General features: G+C 35.8%; 1 protein-coding gene across 1 annotated transcript in view; it reads right to left on the bottom strand.

The window, feature by feature from the left end:
- Positions 1–4,944: 4,944 nt before the first annotated feature.
- RMDN1 (regulator of microtubule dynamics 1) overlaps positions 4,945–24,116 on the bottom strand; it is a 30,751-nt gene continuing 11,579 nt past the window's right edge. Inside the window, exons 3-10 of the mRNA XM_020970090.2 lie at positions 19,689–19,776; positions 18,028–18,187; positions 17,388–17,477; positions 12,655–12,710; positions 9,652–9,739; positions 7,554–7,584; positions 5,820–5,953; positions 4,945–5,029 (exon numbers count right to left, since the gene is read on the bottom strand). Coding sequence (XP_020825749.1) covers positions 4,979–5,029; positions 5,820–5,953; positions 7,554–7,584; positions 9,652–9,739; positions 12,655–12,710; positions 17,388–17,477; positions 18,028–18,187; positions 19,689–19,776 — 698 coding nt within the window. The 3' untranslated portion in view covers positions 4,945–4,978. The remainder of the gene's footprint in view (positions 5,030–5,819; positions 5,954–7,553; positions 7,585–9,651; positions 9,740–12,654; positions 12,711–17,387; positions 17,478–18,027; positions 18,188–19,688; positions 19,777–24,116) is intronic.

The following is a 24,116-nucleotide window of genomic DNA, read 5'->3' on the forward strand; positions in this document are numbered from 1 at the left end:
GGGTAAGTCACTTAATCCCAATTGCCTCACCAAAAAAAAAAAAAAGAAAAGAAAAGAAAGAAAAGGGAGCCATTCATGGGGCAAGAACAAGGGAGAAGCAATGAAGAATCCACTGGTATCTGTGCAATGGCAAGAGATGTCAAGGCAGGGCTCCCATGTATAAGGTGGACCCCATTTGGAAAATGTAAGAAGTCATGGACAAGAATAACACAGGATGAGATGGAATGGATGGGTTATGTTCTTCTCTGAGAAGGAGAGTGTCTATATCTATGTCACAGATCCACTGAAAGAACCTAGTGCTATCCAGTTACCATCAGTCAAGAACTGGAAATTAGCCCTATTAGATAAAGGGAGGCAAAATCCAGGCAGGGAAAATCAGAGACAAAGTCCTTCACTGTAAAATATTTTCTAAGCTCTGGTCTACACAAACTTAAATATCTCACTGCCCTTATTCTCTCAGATTTAACATGTAACTCTCAAGACAAATTGTAGCCAAAAGAAATGCAATGTTTACAGGACTGTCAGGGGGTCTATTATAGATCTTAATGTGACCAACAGAGGTTGCAGGGGTTGTCTGTGTAGGTAGCAACTCTTACGCAATTCAGACTTTTTAGGATACCTGCCTGGTTTTTTCAGTAACTTTCTCAGTGAACTGCGGGCTAACTAGTGGTATCTTCACATTTATTCCAGAAGGGCACGATTGCCCTCTTCCCTTTTCAATAATTCCCTAGGGCCTCTTATGGCGACTGGAGTAGGGGAGAATGAAAAACCTCTGGATGTAAGGAATCCTGAAGTGTTCACAGTTTAGGATAGGACTTCAGAATTTTAAAGAGTCCTAACACTGATGTTTTCTATCATGAGACACACGAACACTGAGAGGAAAGGACACTTGAATTGATTTGGCACTGAATTCTATGATTTTGGACAAGTCTCAACCTCTCTGCGTCTGTTTTCATGTATGTAAAATGAGAGGGTTGAACTAGATTATACAATCATAGATTTAGAGCTGGAAAGGACCTCAGAATTAATGTAGACAACCCCCTCATTTTACAGATAAGGAAACAGACTGAGAGAATTAAGATGCTTGCTCAAGGTCATAGAGGTAATAAATGGCAGATATAGGATTTGGACCTATATCCTCTCGCTCCAAATCTAGTGCTCCTGTCAAAATATCCCTTTAAGCTCTAAAAGCAAATACATACCAAAGCATTGCAGCCTCCTCCTGGGTGCCTCAAAAACAGCAACTTTGGAAAAGTCTAAATAGGAACTAAGGACGTCGTGAAAACAATACAACTTTGTTAGCAAAATGCATTTTAATGGCTACATGTGGGTTAACAATTTTTATACTATTATTTATCAGACTAAATCAAAGCACTGTAAAAATGGCTTGACAAAACTTTTTTGGAAGTACTTTTAAGTAAGAACTTTCACATTTCTTCCCAACAAAGATTAACGGAGTATATAACTACCCTCATCTTAGTCTTATCTTCTGAGTCTTCCCTTTCCCTTACCTCCCACATAGTTACTCTGCACATCCAGTTGTTTCCTTATCCACAATCACACACATAGTCCTCTTTTAATTCCTACAACCACCATAGATCTTTGTCACAATTGGTCTGGACTAATGCAGTAGCTTACAAACAAGTCTCCTTGCCTCCACATTCTTGCTCTTTCAATCTTTCCTTTTTACAGCTGTCAGAATAATCTTTGTCTATCTGTTCAAGAGTCTGCCATGACTCTATTGCCTCTAAAGTTAAAGCAGGGGCAGGTAGGTGGCACAGTAGATACAGTGCTGGCCCTGGAGTCAGGACCAGAGTTCAAATACAGCCCCAGTCACTTACTAGCTGTGTGACCCAGGACAAGTCACTGAAGCCTGTTTGGCATAGTTTCCCCATCTGTAAAATGAGCTGGAGAAGAAAATGGCAAACCACTCCAATATCTTTGCCAAGGAAGCCCAAATGGGGTCATGAAGAGTCAGACACTATGAATTAATAACAAAGGTTATGATTCCTTTCACATTCAAATCTCTTCACAATCTGTTGTCACCCCAAATTTCCAGCCTTCTGTTTTATTCCTGTCCTACACTTTGTGCTCTAGCCAAACTACATAACATTGTTCCATTGCCCAGTCTGTTGTTTTGTATAAGAATCAATCCATGCCAGGGAGCAGCTAGGCAGCCCAGTGGATAGAGCACCAGCCCTGGAGTTAGGAGGACCTGAGTTCAAATCCGACCTCAGACACACAACATTTACTAGCTGTGTGACCCTGGGCAAGTCACTTAAACCCATTGCTTAGCCAAAAAAAAAAAAAAGAAAAAGAATGAATTGATCCATGCCTACCTAGCAGGTTCTCTTTGTCTTCTCTTTTCTTACCTAACCTTTTGCTGAGAGGAGAAAAATCCACCTTCCCACAGCCTTCTGTGATTCCTATTTAGTAAGAACTGTCCCTGTTGGCCCTCACATATCACTGTTCTGTAGTTCTCAAATACACTTATATAATATTACACTGGGCTTAGTACTTGTCACTCTACTCAACTGTTAGCTCTACGAGGGGAACCTCTTTGTGTTTCCCCTGGTCCTGAACACAATCTTTTGCATGCAGTAGTACTTGAATAAATGTATTTCCATCTCCATGCCTTTGCTTATGCTCCTCCCAGTTCTAGAAAGCCCTGTTTTTGCCTCCTTTGTCTATTTCTCCTTTAAAACCCTTGGTTGATAATCTTTTTCCCTTTGGATCTCATAAAACATTGTTTTCTGCTTCTCTAAAGTTTACATGTGAATATTTTCACTTTTCCAAAACTGATGTTTTTGAGGCACCTAGGAGGACACCTGAAATGCTTTGGTTTAGTTTCACTTTTAGAGCTTAAAGCTTAAAGGGATATTTTGGCAGGAACACTAGATTTGGAGCGAGAGGATAGAGGATAGAGGATACACGGGCTCAGTGGATACAGTGCTGAGCCTGGAGTCAGGAAGATTCATGTTCCTGAGTTCAAATCTGGCCTCAGACACTTACTAGCTGTGTGATCCTAGGCCAGTCATTTAACCCTATTTGCCTCAGTTTCCTCATCTGTAAAATGAGCCTGAGAAGGAAATGGCAAACCACTCTAGTATCTTTGCCAAGAATACCCCAAATGGGGTCACAAAGAGTTGGACACAACTGAAAATGACTGTACAATAACGACATGTATGTAACGTGTATTACAATTAACAAAGGATCCAGGTGTACATGTACCCAATATCATTACTAGACTATAAACTACAATCATCCCTTCCACATCACAGGGTTTAGGGGTATGGTGCCCCAGCAATCTGGCCATATGTAAAATTTTTTGGTCCTCTATACCAGAGAAGTCTGAATTTCTTCTTTTTCTTTTATGGGGTGTTAACAGTACCTTATTGTAAATTTTGGGTTAAATATTTGGTCAGAGATGGGGAATCTGCAGTCTGGAGATGGGGAATCTGCAGCCCTGAGGTCACACATAGCCCTCTAGGTCCTCAAGAGTGGCCCTTTAACTGAATCCAAACTTCACAGAACAAATCCTCTTATATGGGTGGGGAACCTGCAGGATTTGTTCTGTGAAGTTTGGATTCAGAGGGCCACACTTGATGGCCTAGAGGGCCACATATGTCTTCAAGGCTACAGGTTCCCAACCCCTGTCATAGGCTATATGTAGGTCAATGTTAAGTAAAAATACTAGCCTTTGTGTGTTACCTGCTGGCTTTCACATTCTTTTTGCAAACTTTAACTTTTTACTTATTTTAACTTTAAAAAAGAAACTATACTTATGGTATTAAAAGATAAAATATGTTGATGTTATGCAATACTCTACATATATTTTATGCATTTCTGAGTTTCTAAACTTTTTTGTGGGTCATTCCCTGGCCTTCCCGTGTTATCTGTCACTTCTACATAACTCCCCCAAAACTTCTATTTAATTTCTTATGCTGACTCCACAATATATCACAATTGCGATGGGGAAAATTGCAGTGTGGAAAGGATAACTGTATAAGAGGACAGGTACCAGGGCTTAACTTCATATTTAACCTAGTACTAATTAGAGCAATGTGCACACAGTAGATGCCTAATAACTGTTGAAGTGGCTGAAAAATCATTAAACTACTGGAGAATTAAGAGTTCTGGTTTCTAGTCATGATGACTGGTGATCCACATTTCATAAAAATAAGTGGCAGCTATACTGTGAAAATATTAAATGATAATTAGTTAAGATGGTGTGCATTTGGACAGCAGCCTGTTTGGAATTTGATAAAGCAGTTCAGGTTTGTACCAAGTTTAATTATCTTTCCATTTCCTCCATGTAGGGCAGTTACTAAATTCTTTTCATTTCTCTTGTAGTTTACACAGGAAAAATACAGCTACTGAATTAAAGTATGTTTCTAGTTAATGCTACACAAGTATTCAGTCTTATCCAATGAAACTTGATTTGGACAAATAATTGTTAAATGATCACACAACTAAGGTTATATACTTAAAATGGCAGAGACAACTAGGATAATTAATACTTGTTGACAAAAAGCTGGAGCATCAAAAGCACCACTTTAGCCTAAATCAGTACTTAGCACAGTGCCTGGCACACAACAGGCACTTAATAAATGTTTACTGACTCTACTGATCATTATTTTCAAGACATCTTTTGGTTAACTGGTCATATCCCAACTTGCTTCTTATATGCCACTTCTCACACATGCCCCCTGCCCTAAATGTTTATAGATGGAGTTTCCACTGAAAAACCATTACCTGGACAGTGAGCACTTCCATTCTGTCTCAGTACCTTCCCATACAGTTTACACTTCCCATCATCAAAGACTGATTTTCCTGTCAAGACTGGAAGCTGGAATGCCTAATACTTGCCTTGCTCATCAGCTAGTGACAGTAGCTGGGCTGGCTGTGACATGATTAACTCAATGAAAAGACATTTATTAGAAATCTTTTATGTGCTGCTTTATTCAAGTAAAAGTTCTCAATTCTTGTCGCCAACAGATTTGAGCAGCTCGGCGGCTTCTTTTTGTACCTAAAATGAGAAACAGTAATACAACTCAACATTCTGAGCCCAACACTATTCTTTCATAAATATATCAATACATCCAGTACCTACAGTTTGTAGGGGAGCTCCTTATACCAACACAGATTACAACTGGTTTGTACATGTAATTAATAGGTTCACAGAATTTCCTTAAGCTCAGAAAGACTGAATGATTTTTCCACAGTCTCACAATTAATATGTGAACCTCAATCTTCTTCACTTTAAATTCAACAGTCTACCCATTCTGTTATGTCCTGCCTCTTTTACAAATAAGTGGTGAAAATTAATTAAATTTACAACAATGGTCAGTATATTCCAAGAATTCCCACACCAACAGAATCTATTATTTTATTCTGTCTCTTGGCAATGAATAAATACAATTCCTTCAAAACACTTTTACTTTCTATGGCAGTACATGGCTATGACACCTCATTCACACCATTACTAATTGTTCCTTTAGTTTAGTAAAGTAGTACACTAGTGAAATTATCCTATACTATATCAAGTAATTCTTTTTTGGTTAAAATATGTTCAATCATAACAACTAAGGATTTTTCATATAGAAACCAGAGTATAAAAGGCCATTAAATATAATTTGTGAAATGACTAGTACTGCACTTAATCAGATTCATGATTTTAAAAGAAGACAAGGCTCAGTTCTAATTCCTTCAAGTTCGTTAATATCTGATGTGTAATTAGCTCTAATCTATTAGTCAGATTCTACATTTTCTTTTCTTCTTAAGAGGGGAACCTCTTTGTCAGCTCTTTAGCTTTTTACCTGTTTGTCCTCCTCTGTGTGAGCTGGGTAGTCCTTGGCTTTCAATAACCAGAAGGCAGCAAGCTTTTTGTTTTTTAACTTCAGATAAGTCTTTCCCAAGAAAAGCAAATTTTTGCTGTAGAAGTTTGGATGCACTGAACACAGAAGAAAGAACATATTCACCTCAATTTGGTCGCAGTTACACTGTTTTGATTCGTAAAGACTATGGATTTTCTGTCTAAATTTCATGAACAGGTTAATGACTTTCATGTGCAAGGAGCATACTGCTGTAGTTCTTTTTTATGCAACTGTTCACATCAAATGCATTTCTGGGAAAATTATAATTTTGGCCAAAACATCTACATCAGTTGTATTAGATGTGTTGTGACCAAACAAGACAATGTAGTATGTGAAACAAAACAAACCACACTTCTCAGATGACCACCACTGAGGCCGAAGTGATTTCGAGTGTGACCAGACAGCAGTTTTATTACTTCATGCTCTCTCATCTGTCTGTTCTGAACTGAATATTCCACTTTCAGGGTGACTATTACAGATATAATTTCAGTTGCTGAAGTGGTTAGAAAAGAAAGATTATATAAGTTCAAAGAAGTACAAATGAGGCGACAAAAAGCTTGAGGAGGGCAAGTGACTATTTTAAGGATACAGATGGCCAGTGTGTGACAAGATTTACTTGTTCCTGGTCCATCGTTCTTCCTAGTACTTAACACAGGCTCTGGTATACATCAGCACATTATGCTAAAAGACAGTAAACAAGATAGGTATTATACAGTTTTTCTTTTATTGGGATTATCACTCATGAGGAGTCACACCTGCCTAGCCTCACTAACTTCATTATTTCTTGATTTGAAACTCATGCTCAAGGTGCTAAGCCTACTCACTGAAACCTGAATTCTTTATCACATGTACAGTTTATGAATTTCCACCTCTGTGATGCTATATAATCTTCTTAACAATGAATCCCTCCCTTAAACTAGACTCAAAACCAACATCCAGAAATAAATCTGTAACTGATCCCATTTGCTCAGTACTCTGTGAGTGATCTGGAACTTCACCTGTGTTAGTCATCTGAAGTCATCTATACATTTCCATGTAATGATTCTTAAGTTCATAGTTATGTATTGTATATTCCACTCTCATGAAGATACTTTGTAAGTTGAAGTCTGTCATAATTTTACAGCTAATTTTCTTCATTCTTTTTACAGTACAACATAATTCCTTGAGGGCAGAGACTGTTTTTGTCTTTATATCTCTAGAATCTAACACAACAGTAGGCTTTTAATAAATGTTTGATTTTTAAATAAAGTTTTTTAATACTTTTCTTTCAAAAAGAAATTAGCATTGTTTTAAATGGGAAAAGCATTAGCCAGGATGCCAAAAGACCTGGTTTATGGTATCATCTCTGTATCTGATTTACTAAGTAAGGGCACTTGCACCTTTGTTTCCTCATTTGTAAAATGAGAAATTGGAAGTACTGATGTTTAAATACTTTCCAACCTCAAAATTCTGGATTCTTAATTCAATAGAAGCATGTTTTCCACTTAGGCTTTTCTCTAAGTTTAACATTTTTAATAAAAAAAATTAGTGAAATGCATCAAATATGGAAAATGAATTGTTAAAGAAATCATCACATACATTTTTACATATTCTCATAATTTTAAACGTGTATTATATTTAAATGTCTAACATATGCACATGTATGTGTATATATATATATTTGACCAAAAATATTACCTTGTTCTGCCATTTGAAAGTATTTTAGAGCCTGTTAAAGGAAAAAAAAATGTTTAAGGAGAAAAATATTTTAAAAGTTGTTTTAAAGGTACTCTTCATTAAAAATCTGTCTCCATTTTTTTTTAAAGCAATTGGGGTTAAATGACTTGCCCAGGGTCACACAGCTAGTAAGTGTCAAGTGTTTGGTCTGAGGCCACATTTGAACTCAGGTCCTCCTGACTTCAGGGCTGCTGCTATCCACTGTGCCACCTAGCTGTCCCCTATGTCTCATTCTTACAGCAATGAAACAGTCTTATATTCCAACTTTTCTTCTTAGAATGGATGTTCTCTGTATTTTTATTTTCAGTTCCAAATTCTTTTTTTCTCCCTCTTCTGCCCCTCCTTCACCCATTGAGAAGGTAAAAAATATAATATCATTATAATATGAAGCCATACAAAATATATTTCTGAAACAGCCATGTTCCATGGGTGGGGGGAGAAAAGCAAGAAAAATAAAGGAAAAAATGCTTCACTTTACACTCTGAGTCCATCAGTCCATCTCAAGGTGGATAGCACTTCACATCATGAGTCCTTTGGTGTTGTAGTAGATCACTGCACTGATCAGTTACTAAGTCTTTCACGATATTGTTTCACATCACAACAAAGATTCACAGCAATCTTTATAATACTGCTGTCTACTGGGTATACCGTTCTACTGGTTCTGCTTATTTCACTTTGCAACAGTTCATATAAGTCTTCTCAAGTTTTTCTGAAACCAACTCCTTTATCATTTCCTATAGCAAAATAGTATTCCATTACATTCATATACCATAATCTGTTCAGTCATTCCCCAAGTGATGGGCACCTCTCAGTTTCCAATTCTTTGTCACCACAAAAAGAGCTGCTATAAATATTTTTGTACACTCAGGTCCTTTTCCTTTTTCCTTGATTTCTTTGGGGCACAGACCCAGTAGTGCTATTGTTTGGTCAAAGGTTATGCACAGTTTTATATATAGCTGTTTGGACTTAGTTACAAATTGTTCTGCAGAATGATCTGACAGGTTCATAGTTCTACCAGCAAGTGCATGTACTTCTTTTTCCACATTGCTTCCAGCATTTGTCATTTTCATTTTCTGTCATCATAGCCAACGTGAAGGGCGTGAGGTGGTACCTCAGAGTTGCTGTCTCTTTGAAAAAAAAAAACTCGCTTAAGCTCATCTAGGAATTTAAAATTTTTTTTTTTAGGCAGTTGGGGTTAAGTGACTTACCCAGAGTCACACAGCTAGTAAGTGTCTAGTGTTTGGTCTGAGGCCGGATTTGAACTCAGGTCCTCCTGACTTCAGGGCCGGTGCTCTCTCCACTGTGCCACCTAGCTGCCCCCTCATCTAGGAATTCTTGTTGGGATTGTATTCAATCTGCATTTTGCATGGAAAATTTGGTTGTAAATGTTTTCAAGTCATTTTCTTCCAAGTTTGTGTCTTGAGCTTTCCTGTTGCCAGAGTAGCTTTTTATGATCAAGTTCTTTTTTTGGTCATTTGCTCATTTTTCCAGCCTGTCTCTTAACTTTAGACTTTAGGTTAGAGTTGGGCTCTGTTCACCTTAGGGGTGGAAGAATATCTGGCCTGATCTTCTGACTTCCACGTCCAGCTACTTTTACAATTAAGTGTGAGGGTCTGTAAGTTTTCAGTGCTTCCAAGGCGATGTCATCTGGGTAAATAAAGTTCTGGTCACTGCCCTCCGAGTCTGTGCTCTGGCCTTTAACCAGGGAGGGCCCCTTTCTCCCTCACAATTAGAACTGCTCTTCTCTGCCTTTGAACCACGACCTGCACCCAAGTAGGACCCCTGCTCCCTTAAAACTGCAACCATTCCTCTCCACCCTGGAACTGCAACCCAGAACTATATAATGGGCAATGGAACTGCCAAAGGATGCCTGATCCTGAAGCTAGCTCTGCCTGTATTGGAGTATGGTGTATTGAGAATCTTTTTTCAGGTATGACTGTGACTAGGTGATCTCTTCCAACTCTGGGATTCTGTGATTCTGTGATCTGTGTTTCCTCTAGAATGAAGATATAGGTAAGAATTCCATAATAAATGAACTGAACAAAAGACATTACATTACCTCCTCGAATGTGGAAGTGGGAGGAGTTGCAAACAACACTTTAGCAATGTTTCTTTGGTACCAAGGCAATTCAGCAAATGAATAACACCTAGAGGGGAAAAAATAACATTAAAAAGTACCCAAACTACTTTAGCAATCATTTTTGCCCCAAAATCTAATGCATCTTAAAGATTTTACAGTATAAACTCAAATTTTTTTCCCTTCGAGTGATTTGTTTGCTTCACTTATTACTCTTCATACACTTCTACTAAGTTAACATGGGTGCTGATGGTAAAAGTATCAAGCAAATCCAGCAATGGACCAAAATCAACCTATAAGGTCCTTTTTCCTATATTTCATCATAAGAAAATAAACGATAGTATCCAGTCTTTGCCCTTGTTGTGAATTGTGGTAGAAGAATATGAAATGTTTGAGAGAAAATACTAAAAATCAAACCAAGTGGTCAAGTTAGAAACAATTTTGTAGAGATGATAAAAATCCCCATTTTTGCAAGGACATAGGATAATACAAACAATAATAGTCAACAAAAGAGTGATATATAGCAAATCATTGGATATGGTGAGTGAGTGAAAGTAAGAAGTCAAGAATTACAGGGAGATTATAAGCCTGAGGGACTGGAAGGATGATGGTATCCTTAACATAAATGTTCACAAGGCAACTGGCAATTCAGGCCTAGAGATCAGGACAGATATGAAGGCTGGATATATAAATTTGAGAATCATTTGCACAGAGATAAATAAACCCATGGAAACCAATGAGGTCACCAAGTAAGAATGTAGAGTGAAAAAGGGGCTCAGAACTGTGCTTTGGGAATACATTCACAGTAAAGAAGCATGATATAGATGATGAGCCAGCAAAAGACACTGAGAAATAGTGGTCAATCAGAGAGAAGAACCAAAGACAGCAGTGTCACAAAAACCCAAAAGAGACGGTATCCGGGAAGAAAGGGCAATAAGTAGGAGAACCGAGAAAAAAGTCATCACATTTGGCAATTAAGAGATGAATGAGAGCAGAAAACAGACTGCCAAGGGTTGAGAAGTAAGCAAGAGAGACCAAATGAAGACAAATATTTTTGGAGTTTGGCTGCGAAAAAGAGAAGAGATACAAGACAATTGCTTAAAGGGAATGGGAGGCTACAGTGAGAGTTGCTTAAGCATAGGGAAGATTAAGACTTGCTTATAGGAAAGGAACCAGTAGAAAGGAAGGAACCCAAGATTAGAGAGGAGGGAGAATAGTTGTGGAGGCAATTTGCTGGAGAAGACAGGAAGAAAACACATGATTTTATAACCAAGTTTAATATTTCTCTAGGATCTAACCTGCAGATACTGAATCATTTTCTAAAAAGCACTTTCAAATTATGCTTTTGATATACTTCGGAATACAGAATTTGCTTACAAAATACACCAAAACAAGTTTCTTTAAATAAAATAGCTTTGGGGGAGGGACAGTCAGAAGCAAAACACTTTTGAGGAGGGACAAGGTGAAAGAAGAACAAAAATAAAATAAATGGGGGTGGGGAGGGATAGGATGGAGGGAAGTATAGTTAGCAACAGTAACTGTGAAAAAAAAATTTGAAGCAAGTTTCTCTGATAAAGGCCTCCTTTCTCAAATATATAGAGAACTCAGTCAAATTTATAAAAATAAGAGCCATTCCCCAACTGATAAATGATCAAAAAATATGATCAGCTTTCAGATGAAATAATCAAAGCTATCTATAGCCATATGAAAAAATACTCTAACTCACTACTGATTGAAGAAATGCAAATTAAAACAATTCTGAGGTACTACCTCATACCTATTACATTGACTTAATAGGACAGAAAAGGTAAATGACAAATGTTGGAGGGAATGTGGGAAAAATGAGACATTAATGCACTGTTGGTGGAGTTGTGAAATGATTCAACCATTCTGTAGAGCAATTTGGAACTATGCCCAAAGGGCTATAAAATCATGCATACCCTTTGACCTAGCAATACCACTACTAGGTCTATATCCCAAAACGAAAAGAACTTACACATACAAAAATATTTATAGCAGCTCTTTTCTGGGGATAAAAATTTAGAAACTGAAAGGATGCTCATCAATTGGGGAATAGCTGAACAAGTTGTGGTGTGTGATTATGATGGAATACTATTGTACTAAAAGAAATGATAGGGAGCAGCTAGATGGTGCAGGATAGAGCACCCTTGGAGTCAGGAGGATCTGAGTTCATATCTGACCTTAGACACTTGACACTTACTAGCTATGCATCCCTGGGCAAGTCACTTAACTCTGACTGCCTCACCAAAAATCAAAAAAAAAAAAAAAAGAAATGATGAGCAGGATGCTCTCAGAAAAACCTAGAAAGACATGCATGGGCTGATGCAAAGTGAAATGTACTGTGTGCAAATTTACAACAATAATGTAAGATAATTAGCTGTGATCAGCAATACAATGATCCAAGACAACTCTGAAGGACTTATAATGAAAAATGCTATCCATTGCCAGAGAAAAAAATTGATGATGGGTGACAGAATACAGATTGAAGCATACTTTTTTTTACTTTATTTTTCTAGAGTTTTTTTGTGTCTGTTTTCTTTCACAAAATGACTATTATAGATATGTTTTGCATGACTACACATGTATAACCTATATTGAATTGCTTGCCTTCTCAATGAGGAGGGGTGGGAAGTAAGGAGAAAGGATAATTTGGAACTAAAAGTTTTAAAAAGGAATGTTAAAAATTATCTTTACATGTAACTGGGGGAAAATAAAATACTAAATAAAAGCTAAAAAAAAAAGAAAAAATCTTGGGGCAGCTAGGTGGCATAGTAGATAGAGCACTGGCCCTGGAGTCAGGAGGTCCTGAGTTCAAATCTGGCCTCAAACACATAATACTTGCTAGCTGTATGACTCTGGGTAAGTCACTTAACCCCAACTGCCTCACCAAAAAAACCAAAAAGAAAAAAAAAAAGAAAAAAAATCTCCTCAAGAAGCTGAAAAAAAAAAATTAAAAAAGCTTACCAAAGACCGATAAGGTGAACTGAGGTGGCATCTTTAGGATTCAGTTCAATTGCTCTCTAGGAAGAAACAAGAATAATATCAAAGTTTATTTCTGAATACTTGCTATTTTTGTTTATAAATTCTGCCTAATAAGTCAGAAAAAGTACATAATTAAAAACAAGTAAAAAAAAACCCCAAACACTTTATAATTCAGTTCCTCTTTGAGAACTGAAACTTTCCCTCACACTAATAATTCAACTTGAACTGACAAAATTCATTTAAATGTATACCTAAAATAGTGACTACAACTACCAGGTGAAGATGCCTTCATGCTTGAAGCTCAGAAACTGATGGCTGAGGCTAGCAGGTAAAATAATAAACACAAGAGGATGCTTCTATGTCTTTAGCTGTCACTCTGCCTGCAATCACCTTTTCTGTTGTTAGAATGTAAGAACACAAGAAAACCTTTTGAAGTTGCAAAGTACTCTTTTCCATTCGTAGATTAATTTATAGAGATATCATGCAGCGTGCTGTAGGGGAAGAGCATAATGGAAAGAGTCAGAACTTTGCTTGAATACCATTTCTGCTACTTAGCTGTGTGACAATTCAAATCAAATCAACAAACATTTACCAAGCACCTGTTTATATGCAAGGTACTATGTTAGGTGCCAGAGATACAAAGGAAAAGATGAAACAATAAATGAGTATTTATCCATGTCAGGCACTGTGTTAGGTGATGGGGTTACAAAGACAAAGATGAAATAATTTGTACTTGCAAGGAGCTTACATTCTAATAGAGGAGATAATGAGTACACTCACACATATTTCATTTTACATTATAACATACATATTATATGTAATATGCTGCTTTTCAGTTGTTTTTCAGTTGTTTTTCTGACTCTTCATGACCCCATTTGGGGTTTTCTTGGCAAAGATACTGGTGTGGTTTGCCATTTCCTTCTCCAGCTCATTTTACAGATGAGGAAACTGAGGCCAAAACAGTTAAGTGACTTGCCCAGGGTCACACAGCTAGTAAGTGTCTGAGGCCAGATTTGAAACCAGGAAGATGAATCTTCCTGACTCCAGGCTTAGCATTCTATCCACTGTATGACCTAACAGCCCCAACGTATATAACACACAAACCTAATATATGGTATATATTATACCATATATAATGTATATGTGTGTGCAGATGTAGTAATATACATAACATACATAATATGATAATTGTAAAGTCAATAAATACATACATATGTCTATATATGCATATTTATATAAAGATATACATATAAAAAGGAAATTTGGGAGAGAGGGCACTAGCAGTTGGGAGGGATCAGGAAAAGCTCCAGGTATTAGAAGGTATTTGAGTGTGTCTTAAAGGAAGAAAGGGACTCTGAGTCAGAGAATCCATTTACAAAGCAAAGAATAATTTTGCAAATTTAGTAAACATACCAGTTCATCTATTTTGATAAATCTATTTTGATTTATCAGATTTATTTATATATTTATTATATTTATCAGATTTATTTATTTATTGTATTTATCAGATGCTTAAATTAGTATGCTTTTGCTTCCTGTAAATGGAGTAACTAGGATCATCGAATTTATTTGTTTCCCTTTTTTTTTTTTGTGAGGCAATTGGGGTTAATTGAGTTGCTCTGAGTCACACAGCTAGTGAGTGTTATCTGTCTGATGCTGGATTTGAACTCAGGTCCTCCAGGGCCAGTGCTCTACCCAATGTGCCACCTAGCTGCCCCAGGATCATCGAGTTTAAAGTTAAAATGCCTATTAGACATCATTTAGTTGTTTTATAGACGAGGAAACTGAGGTCCAGAAGGATGAAATGACTTGGCCAAGGCCATAAAGCAAATAAATAACAAGAGTCATAATCTGATGCCAGATACTTTAAATCCAAACTCAGTGCTTTTATCAACACACTACCTTACCTCAAAAACTAAACTAAATCAATGTTTATTAGTAGAAGACCTGCTTTAATAAATGGTTAAGAAAGACTGGCATATTGAAAATGTAGGCTAAATAATTGGTAATTAAACTATTTATAGTAATCATTTATTTCTAAAATATTTATAGTATGTCTGTTCTATTAAGTAGGAAAATATTCTCCTCATAATCTTGCTTATATAATTTATTTGCTCAAGACCCCTTTTTTCCTTTTTGTTTTGCTTTTCTTTTTTTTTTTGGTAAGGCAATCAGGGTTAAGTGACTTGCCCAGGGTCACACAGCTAGTAAGTGTCAAGTATCTGAGGTTGGATTTGAACTCAGGTCCTCCTGACTCCAAGGCCAGAGCTCTATTCACTGTGCCACCTAGCTGCCCCAAGACCACTTTTAAAAGAGCAAATTTAGCCTTAGCCATAACCCTAGTTCAGCGCCTCCTCACCTTTCCTCTTTTACTTCAATAGGTTCCCAAATGGTTTCTGTCTCATGCCTCTTTCTACTCTAATTCATTCTGAAAAAGGCAGGAGTGGGGTGAAGGAAGACCTTGGTAAGAAGACCACCAGGAGGTTCCAGCAAGCTAAGGTGAAAGCTTATCTCTCAGAGTTGGGGGGCTCAGGGGTAGACTCTGAATTTCAGGAAGGGTAGAGATGATCAGGGAGTCAGGCCAAAGTAGAGATGGCTGGGAAATGTCATGGAGGCTTAATAAATACTTCCTGAGTGACTAGTATAGCACTTAAGGCTTGTGAAGCCTTTTACACAAATTATCTCATTAGATCCTCACAGTAAGCCTAGGAAGTAGGTGCTATTACTATTATCTATCCCTCAATTTATGGATTAGGAAACTGAAGCTGAGAGAAAATACATTCTAATAATATTTAGATATACATGGCCCAAGAAAATAGCAGAGAATACTTTTTGGGGGTGGGAGATATACATATACAAATGTATACGTGTACATATATTTATGTGCACACATATATGTATATATGCAATCAAGTGGTTGTGCACACATATGCATATACATATAGGCATGTATTATCTGAGTCTATTCCTTTCCTACACACATGCATATATGCAGATATACACATATTTGCATGTATATGTTATGTGAGTATGAGGTACTTCCTCTCTCCCAAAGTAAGACTCACATGTGTGTACATACTTCAGGGGTACCTTAATAGAGCCATACTTTTGTAAGTGTGGGCACTTGCTCTTCTAGTTATACTGAAATCCATCCATGCTTTCTTCCTATTTTTATAAATTTTTTTTTTACCCATTATAGGCAAGGCTTTGTTCAAGGTCCTGTGGAGGGATATAAAATGAATAAAACATGGACCTTTTTCCCAAGATCCCAGCAGAGAAAAGTAAGATATGTATAAATAATACATCAATAGAAGTCAGTTTAAGATTAAAAGGTACACCACTGGTACTTTTATGCCTTCTTGTCCCAATGGATCTATAATCTTCCTAATGTAGTTATCCCCCCAATGATGTAGACTGTAATCCATTCATGCCTTACCATCTCGTGTGGCTGCTGTACTCATTCACCCATAAATTCACTAAAGGGAGTCCATTCGATGTACTGGGATGGGGGTAAGAGGGGAGTCTTCCTTCTCTCTTATTCTGTCATTTTGGGGAACATGAGCTATTTGTGGTTGTCCTACACTCTTACAATGTAACTAGTCCATTTTTTTAGTCCATTTCTCAGATAACATTTTTCTCATTACTTCTCCTGCATAATTCTTCATTTGTAATGTTTTTACAGCCTGCTCATACAGCCACGACTCTTATCACTGCTCTCTGGATGATCCACAAAATCAGTGGTATTCCATGACTTGCAGCCATATGGTAACACAAAGAAGAAAACTGGTGTTAAAAGACTGACCAATGATTAAAGGAGAAGTATGGGATCATTAAAAGCACTGAGCAATTTCCCAAAAGTAATGCAGCCTGCTCCCCCTTCTCCTATTTAACTGAGTCCAGCTTACTATCCATTTGTTAAGTCTGTCCCATATACATGTACATGAATGAGCTCTACAAGTTGTCCATCAAACTGCATGTCAAAGTCTAGAAAATAGGTATGCTATGTCCATTTAGTTTTTCCTGTGGAGATAGTTATCCTAAACTGTTTTTAGACTTCATGACTCCTATTGTGGAACCTCTGAAATGTTCCAGGGCTTAATGCAATTAACACAATGTCATCTACCAGCAGGAGTGTCTGAAGGACCTCAATAACTATAGGAATGTCTCTTTAATTTGTACTATGCTGGACCTCATCCATGAAGGTCAAACATCTTTGGAGAATATAGATCTTATTTCATGCTTTGCTTGATATTAACGAGTGGAGCATAACAGAATAGCTTTTTATCTCTGTTGTTACATCTTTCAGGGCATTTTGGATGATTCTGCCAATACACTTTGTTAGAGAAGAGCCTCTAAAAATAGTATTTTTGCTTCAATACAACAAATGCTTTTTTTAAAAAACCATCAACTAACAGGCACTGTGAGGTTTTGTATACAAGATACAAAGTAATGTAGGGATATACTAACAACCTAAGGGTTGGGGTAGTCAGGAAATATGTATGTATATGTTATATCATGCAGCCATATCTACAGAGGTAAATTGACAATTTTATGAAAAGCATCTTCATATTCCAAAGCTGACAATTCACAAGTAATTAATAGGAGCATCAGCTGTGACTCTGGTCCAGTCTGATAGTCATATGGCCTATTATATGGACTAGAACAACATTAAATGAAGAAAAGAAATCCAATTTAACAACTAAATTCACCAGTACCTCAAAATGTTCCTTGATAATGAAGGCATTTCCAATTTTAACCTTGATACCTTCATAATCTCCAACATCGCTGATACAGATAGCATACCACTACAAATAAAAAAAGAAAGAAAATGAGTATTAAGTATAGCTTTAGAAATATTACTTTTGACATAATGGTTCAAAATTTAGTCCTCAAGAAACAGTCAGCTTCAAGGACAGAGTCCTTCCTAGACTGAATCCTTTCTTCTCTGGTCATTTCTATAATTAAGTGCTTTGGAAACTCCACGGAAGTCCATCCCTGGCTACGGTTAGCTAGGAGTTACCTTCTTATATTTTGTTCTGAATAAAAGGACTTTGGATAAAGTTGTCTTTTGGGTTCACAGAATTTAGCCCCTCATTAGAATAGGTCTACCTCTCATTATAATATTCATTGTCTCATTAATTGTAAACCCATCAGAGTTGATTTCTGCCCGTTGGGAACACAGAGTCTTCCAAGGACAAAGAAGTGTTGAAAGGTCACCATGATTTGTCTTTGGTTTATGAGAGAAAGCCAAATGACCATCCTTTTATTAATTATTTGCTAGCCACAATTAATAAAATAATTATCCAGAAATTATCTCTCAAATTTTTCATATGTCGCATATTCTAGATATCTTACCTTGTGAGCTGCAGAACTTGATTCGTTTTTTTCAAGTGCTTTTTTTGCATACACAAAAGCTTCATATACCAGCCGTTTCTTATCTTCTGCAGAGGTAGTACTAAGTTGAGATATATCTCGGGATGCCCGTGCCAGACGCCATAGCAACTCTGCATCCTCACTAGGTTTGAAATATATTATGGAACCTCACTTGTATTCATTTATCTTCTATGATTAGAGATCACTATCATAAATCAATTCTGCCTCTCTGCTCAGTGACTGAAGGAGTATAAATACTATGCAACAATTATTATAAACTTTTTTGAAGAATGTTATAAGAGTTGCATGCACAAAGCACTTCCTTAAGTAACTTGTTCTTTAAACTTACTCAGATCTTTGGAGAACATTTCATTAAATTTGTGATTCCAATAAACAGTCTACAAAAAGTTAACTCAGTAAAACATACTATAAGCCTAATCACAAATACATATATATGACTTAATAACCCAGTGCTTAATTTCTAGAGGCAATACTTGGTAAAAGATTACTCTATTTCCTATGGAATGACTATAAATTCACAAACTAGAAACTACCTAAATGAAAGAACTTGAGAAAATGAAGGATAATTTTAGATTCTTGAAAAGTATCTCATTAGTTCAATACTTTATAAGATCAATCTTTTTATTTTTAACATTTTATATTAGTTGTAGTATTTGTATAATTCAAGGACTCTGGCATAAACTTTTTATAACACCATTAGTCAGGGAAAATAACCTAGTTAATCAGGGTACTATTATTTGTTGATAATGATGAAATCTTCCAGAAGGAACAATAACTTATTTAAAGTAAACATATATATTACTTATGTTTAAAGAAGAGTAATAGCTTTATTTCAAGCAAATGCAAATCAGACTTATTTTTAAAGAAAAGGAATCAGAAACATATTCTTCTGTTTGTTTTTCTAAATATACTGTACAACATAGTGACTACTTACACTTGTGAAATTACCATGTATGATGAATAGGAAAAATGATATTTCAACTTATAAGTAGAGACAACAGAATACCAATCTTCTGTAAAACAGAGATAATCAGGTAAATATAGTAATTCTGTTTCAAAGATATCCTCTATTTGAGAAAGAGCCCACACCATCCATGCTCACTTTAAAATCTGACTAGCCTAATACTTCCTAAATGACCTCTCTACCTCTGTCCAGCAGCCTTCTCAGGATGGCAACACCCTCACTTCAATAGTCTCTTTCTCTGATGAGTACTTTGCCAACCTCCATGTAAGTCCTCACACCATTCACTCTTACTTCAAACCTGAAGCAATTCGATACTCCCTAGATGACTTCTCCAAACAAGCTCTCCTTTTCATCTCCTTTTCAAGTATATTCCCTTATTAGAATAAAGTAAACTCCTTGAGAGCAGGAACTTGCTTGTTTTTTGCTTGTTTTTGTATTGCCATCACATAAGATGCTTTTTCTTCTATGTAAGATAGAAGATACTATACAGTGAATTAAGCTTCCAACCATATTTAAAAACAAGCCAATTTGAAATATAGGACACAATAGTCATCTAAAAAACTCCCCAAAACATGAGACATCATTTTACTTTTTAAAAAGCAAGAGGTTGAAAAAGATATGTCAGTCAAAAAACTTGGGCTACAATAATATTGCATACCTTTGTTTGTATTGGGCCAGCAAATTATAAAGTTTTTCTATTTCTCCACTGCCATATAGGTAGTCTGCTTGTTCAAGGATTTCCTCAACTTCAGAGCATGTAAGGGAAGAGAGAGACAATAAATAAGAGTTTTAGCCAAATTAAAGATGCTAACAGTTCTATCTAATAAGAATATGAACATATAATACATACACATATATACATATCCACATATTTATGCCTATATATAGATATCCACATATCTATATATATATAGATATATGTATACAGAGATATATAAAACACTTCCAAAACAATAAATTTGATTATTACATATGGTTGTCATCTAAAAGCTTAGATTACAGATTCTAAAAGACAAAAATATACTGATATTCTATCAAACAATACACCATAAAAGACTTTTAAAATGTAATAATGATGATAATTACCCTAATGAGAATCAACAGTAATAATGAAAACTACCCCAAGGTACCTTCAAACTTTTCTATTTCTTATAGTTGTCATCATTGTTGATGACTCTCACTGTTATAAAATGAAGAACAATACCAGAATAATTTCCAACATCATGTTAGCATGACTAATATCCATAAGGAGAAAATAACAGAGAAATAAAAACAGTCCTGAACTATGACATAAAATGACCTATGTAATAAAAAATAGAAAACTAAGGCAGGGAGTTTTAGAAAAGGGCAAAAATAGAAACACATAAAGAATTGACAAAATAAACTGCATATAAAAACCATGGGAATATGAAGCACTTGGAATCATATTTCTATCTATAAAAATGCAGGCTACTTGTCTTACACAACCTAATGCTGAGCTATACCTTAATAGTGTAATAACAGTGTTCATACAGAAACTTTACCATTTTCTTTTAAGCTAAATGAAGCTAAAAGCAAGCCCTACACACAAGAAAAAGGAAAGTTCACCTATAAAGACTTTGAGATAGCTTTTTAAAACAATTTTATCATCCTTTATAGACTAAGATAATGATACTGACCTACAGTTACTAAGATATATGTTTGAAGTTGTTTTTCCAGCAGTAAAGATGGTAAATTTCTGAATTATTCAACCATACTATCTCATCCAATTCCATTATAAAAGAAACAGTTCTAAAGCTGTTAAAATATAAAAAGATTAAGCAAGTAAACTGTGGCCAAGTAACTGAATGAAGCTAATTAAAGCAATTCAATTCAACAAACATTTATTAGTGTCTACTGTATGCAAAGCACTGTGTGACACTCTGGGAACATAAAGAGAAAAAATGACCCATAAGGGAATTAAACGTTCATTTCTTTAGTCATACTTTTATAAAACAAATTAGGAAGTCAGGTATAATTTCAAAAATCCCAAATTTTGTAAGCTGTTTTGCGCCTATCACTGGAAGGATGGTTTTTGAAAAGCAGTAAAATACTGTTTTACCACAAACTAAGGCTTTTTGTTTTCCTAGAATGTACACCAACCAAAATCTCAAACTCAATGTGACCAAAACTGAATTTATCAGATTTCTCCACTAAATCCTCTCCTTCAAACTTCCCTATTTCTGTTCAAGTCACCTAAGCTTATAATTTTGGGGTCAACTCAGACAATTCCCTTTCCCTCATCCCCTTAAATCCAGTTTGCCAAGTCACGTTGATTCCTCAAAACTATCCCCTTCCTTCCATTCAAACAGCTATCATCAATTCAGGTACTTATCACCTCCCATTTGGACAGCTATGGTGGCTTTTTTACTGGTCTCTCCCCTCACCAATCTATTTTTTACTGCACTATCAAATTATCTTTCTAAAGCACAGATCATGTCTCTTCTCTGCCCAAAAAATCTTCAGTAGATCCTTACTGTCTTTAGAATAATATACAAACCACCTAGTTTGGTATTCAAGGCCTTTTATAATCATAAATCCTTCTGTTTCCTGTAGCTGAAAGTATTTTCTCCTACCTCAAATTTTCCAAGAACAGTCTAAATTTTTCCTTCCAGCTCCACTCCTTTCCTCACTCCTTTCATGACATTACTTATTTTTGTACATGTTTTATCTCCATATGCAGTAGAATCTATCTCCCAGTAGAATGAAGAGTTCTTTGAGAGAAGAATCTGCATTATTTCAATTTTATATTCAATTTTATTCAATTCAAATTTTCACCAGCACCTGGTGCAGTACCTTGAAAACAGTAGGCACTGCCTGTTTACTGAATTGTTGCAATGAATTAATCCAATCTTTAATTTGTGTGCCCTAATAAAAAATTATTTAAAGGTATATAAGTGTAAATATGTATATCAATACATATATACAGAGACATATCTAAATATGCAGATATACACATATACAAATTCCTATACATACAAACACACAGGATTTTCCTGATAACCTTTTTTAATCTCGTTAGATTCTATGACAAATATTTTTAAAAATCATGTGGCAGACTTAATTTAACAAGTTTGCTGCATCTCATTTATTTTTAATTTGTTTCTCCATCAATCATTCAATCTCAAAAGACTGGGATTTAAGAACATACATCCTTTTATAATAACTAAAAAGTAGTCTTATTATCTGATGTTAAGCAACAATGGAATTAATTATACTAAATTAGGTTCATGTAACATGACGTATTACTTACTAATCATGTAGAGTACTGAGTAATCTTTATTTTCCTGAGCACCAGTACATAAGAGAAAGATGACACTTTTTAAAACTTGAGCTATGAATTCCACATTCGACTGAGGCAATATGCAAAAATTTATGGATAAATTTAGTCAATTATTTCAACTAATTATTATATGCACTTTTATTCTATATTATCTCAAATCACTAATTTCTAAATTTCTTAAATAATACAGTTCAGTATCATGACATAAATGCAGTCTTTTAAAATATTATTTCCTAATTCTAAAAAATATTTCATGAAAGTCAAAAGTGTACAGTCAATAAGAAAAAAATACACTTACTATGACACTATAGACTTACATACTATGGTGGGAGCATGTGCACCACCCCACATTATTTGCAAATCAGGTGGTTTTTTTTTAAACTTGCTTAATGATCTGTGCTTTTCCTGAAAATATTTTAAAAATAAGCTTACATTATTGACATAAGAAGCCACACTCTAAGAAATGGACCAAACTTCATTTTAAAATATAAGATAAACAGAACTTGGGATGTAATTTTACTTATTATCATACAGTGAAATTCTAAATTTAGCTACTAACCTCAAAGATGTCTAAGAGATATTTCCTCAAACTTTTGAAAGAACAAGCCACAGTCTTTCTACGTATACCCAAGCAAGTAAACTGTGGTTGTCTCATTTGAAGGGGTAACTACATTCTTTCTGCCAAACAACAGATTTTGCTCCCGAAAGAATGTTAAATACTCCTTTGTGTACAACTGGCATGGCTCCACGACCAATTTCTGGGGCTCCTATCTAGGTGTTAAGAAGCGGAGTTAACAGAGCCTGAACTCTGTCTCTAAATGGCTAATAAAAAAGGCCTAATGACTCTAATCAAAATTAATAGTGACCTAATAAAGTGGACATAAGCAGCAAGTATCACCACCTAATGAAGAAAGAGAAGGGAACTCCTTAAGAAATACATTTTTTAAATGAATGAAAGAAGATTGACCCACAGAAATGAATAGCTTCTCTATTCTTCTTTTAAGCATTGTGCATGCAACCAATTTTGTCTTGGTAGAGTAGAAGAGTACTGGACTAGGAAAATGGTGATCTGAACTCTAGCCCACCACTAACTCAATGTGTTACCTCTCCAGGGTGCTTCTAGCACTAATAGCATAATTCGATTTTATTCACCCCAGGAAAGTTCATTTTCCCACATTTTAATTATATTATGAAAGTGTCTCATACAGTATCATCATTGTTCCTGGGCATTAAATTTTAAGAGACATTGATAAAACTGAAATATTTGCAGAGAAGGATGTCCAAAATGATGTGATATCTTGAAGTCATAGTGTCTGGGAAATAGCTAAAGGAAGGAGGGATGTCATAGCTTGGAGACTAAATAGTGACAGGATAGTTGCCTTCAAGTATTTCAAAAATCGTCGGGTAGAAGAGTAATTAGGCATATTCTATAATGGAAGCTCCACTTAAAGAACTGAATAACAATTAGATTTGTTTAAAAAAAGGAAAGCAAAGTATTGAGTATCCTGTCACTCCAAGTGTTCCAGCAGAGGCTACAAGACTTGTTAGGGCTGCTGTCCAGATCCCTGCAGAGGGTAGAGGGTGGTGAGAATCACTGTTAATTGTTGGCACCATCTAGTGGCAAAAATCACCCAGTGATCTACTTAAATTGAGTTTCATTCCCACATAACTGGATTCACATTAAAACTATCCTAAATGTTAAATAAAACTTAATCTTTAATTCATCTCTAAAGCCCCCAGGCCAAAAAGAGTATGAATTAATCCCAGTAAGCGACAAAACACTTT

The sequence above is a fragment of the Phascolarctos cinereus genome, unplaced genomic scaffold (genome assembly GCF_003287225.1).
Source record: "Phascolarctos cinereus isolate Bilbo 61053 unplaced genomic scaffold, phaCin_HiC Scaffold_4;HRSCAF=312, whole genome shotgun sequence".
NCBI lineage: Eukaryota > Metazoa > Chordata > Mammalia > Diprotodontia > Phascolarctidae > Phascolarctos > Phascolarctos cinereus.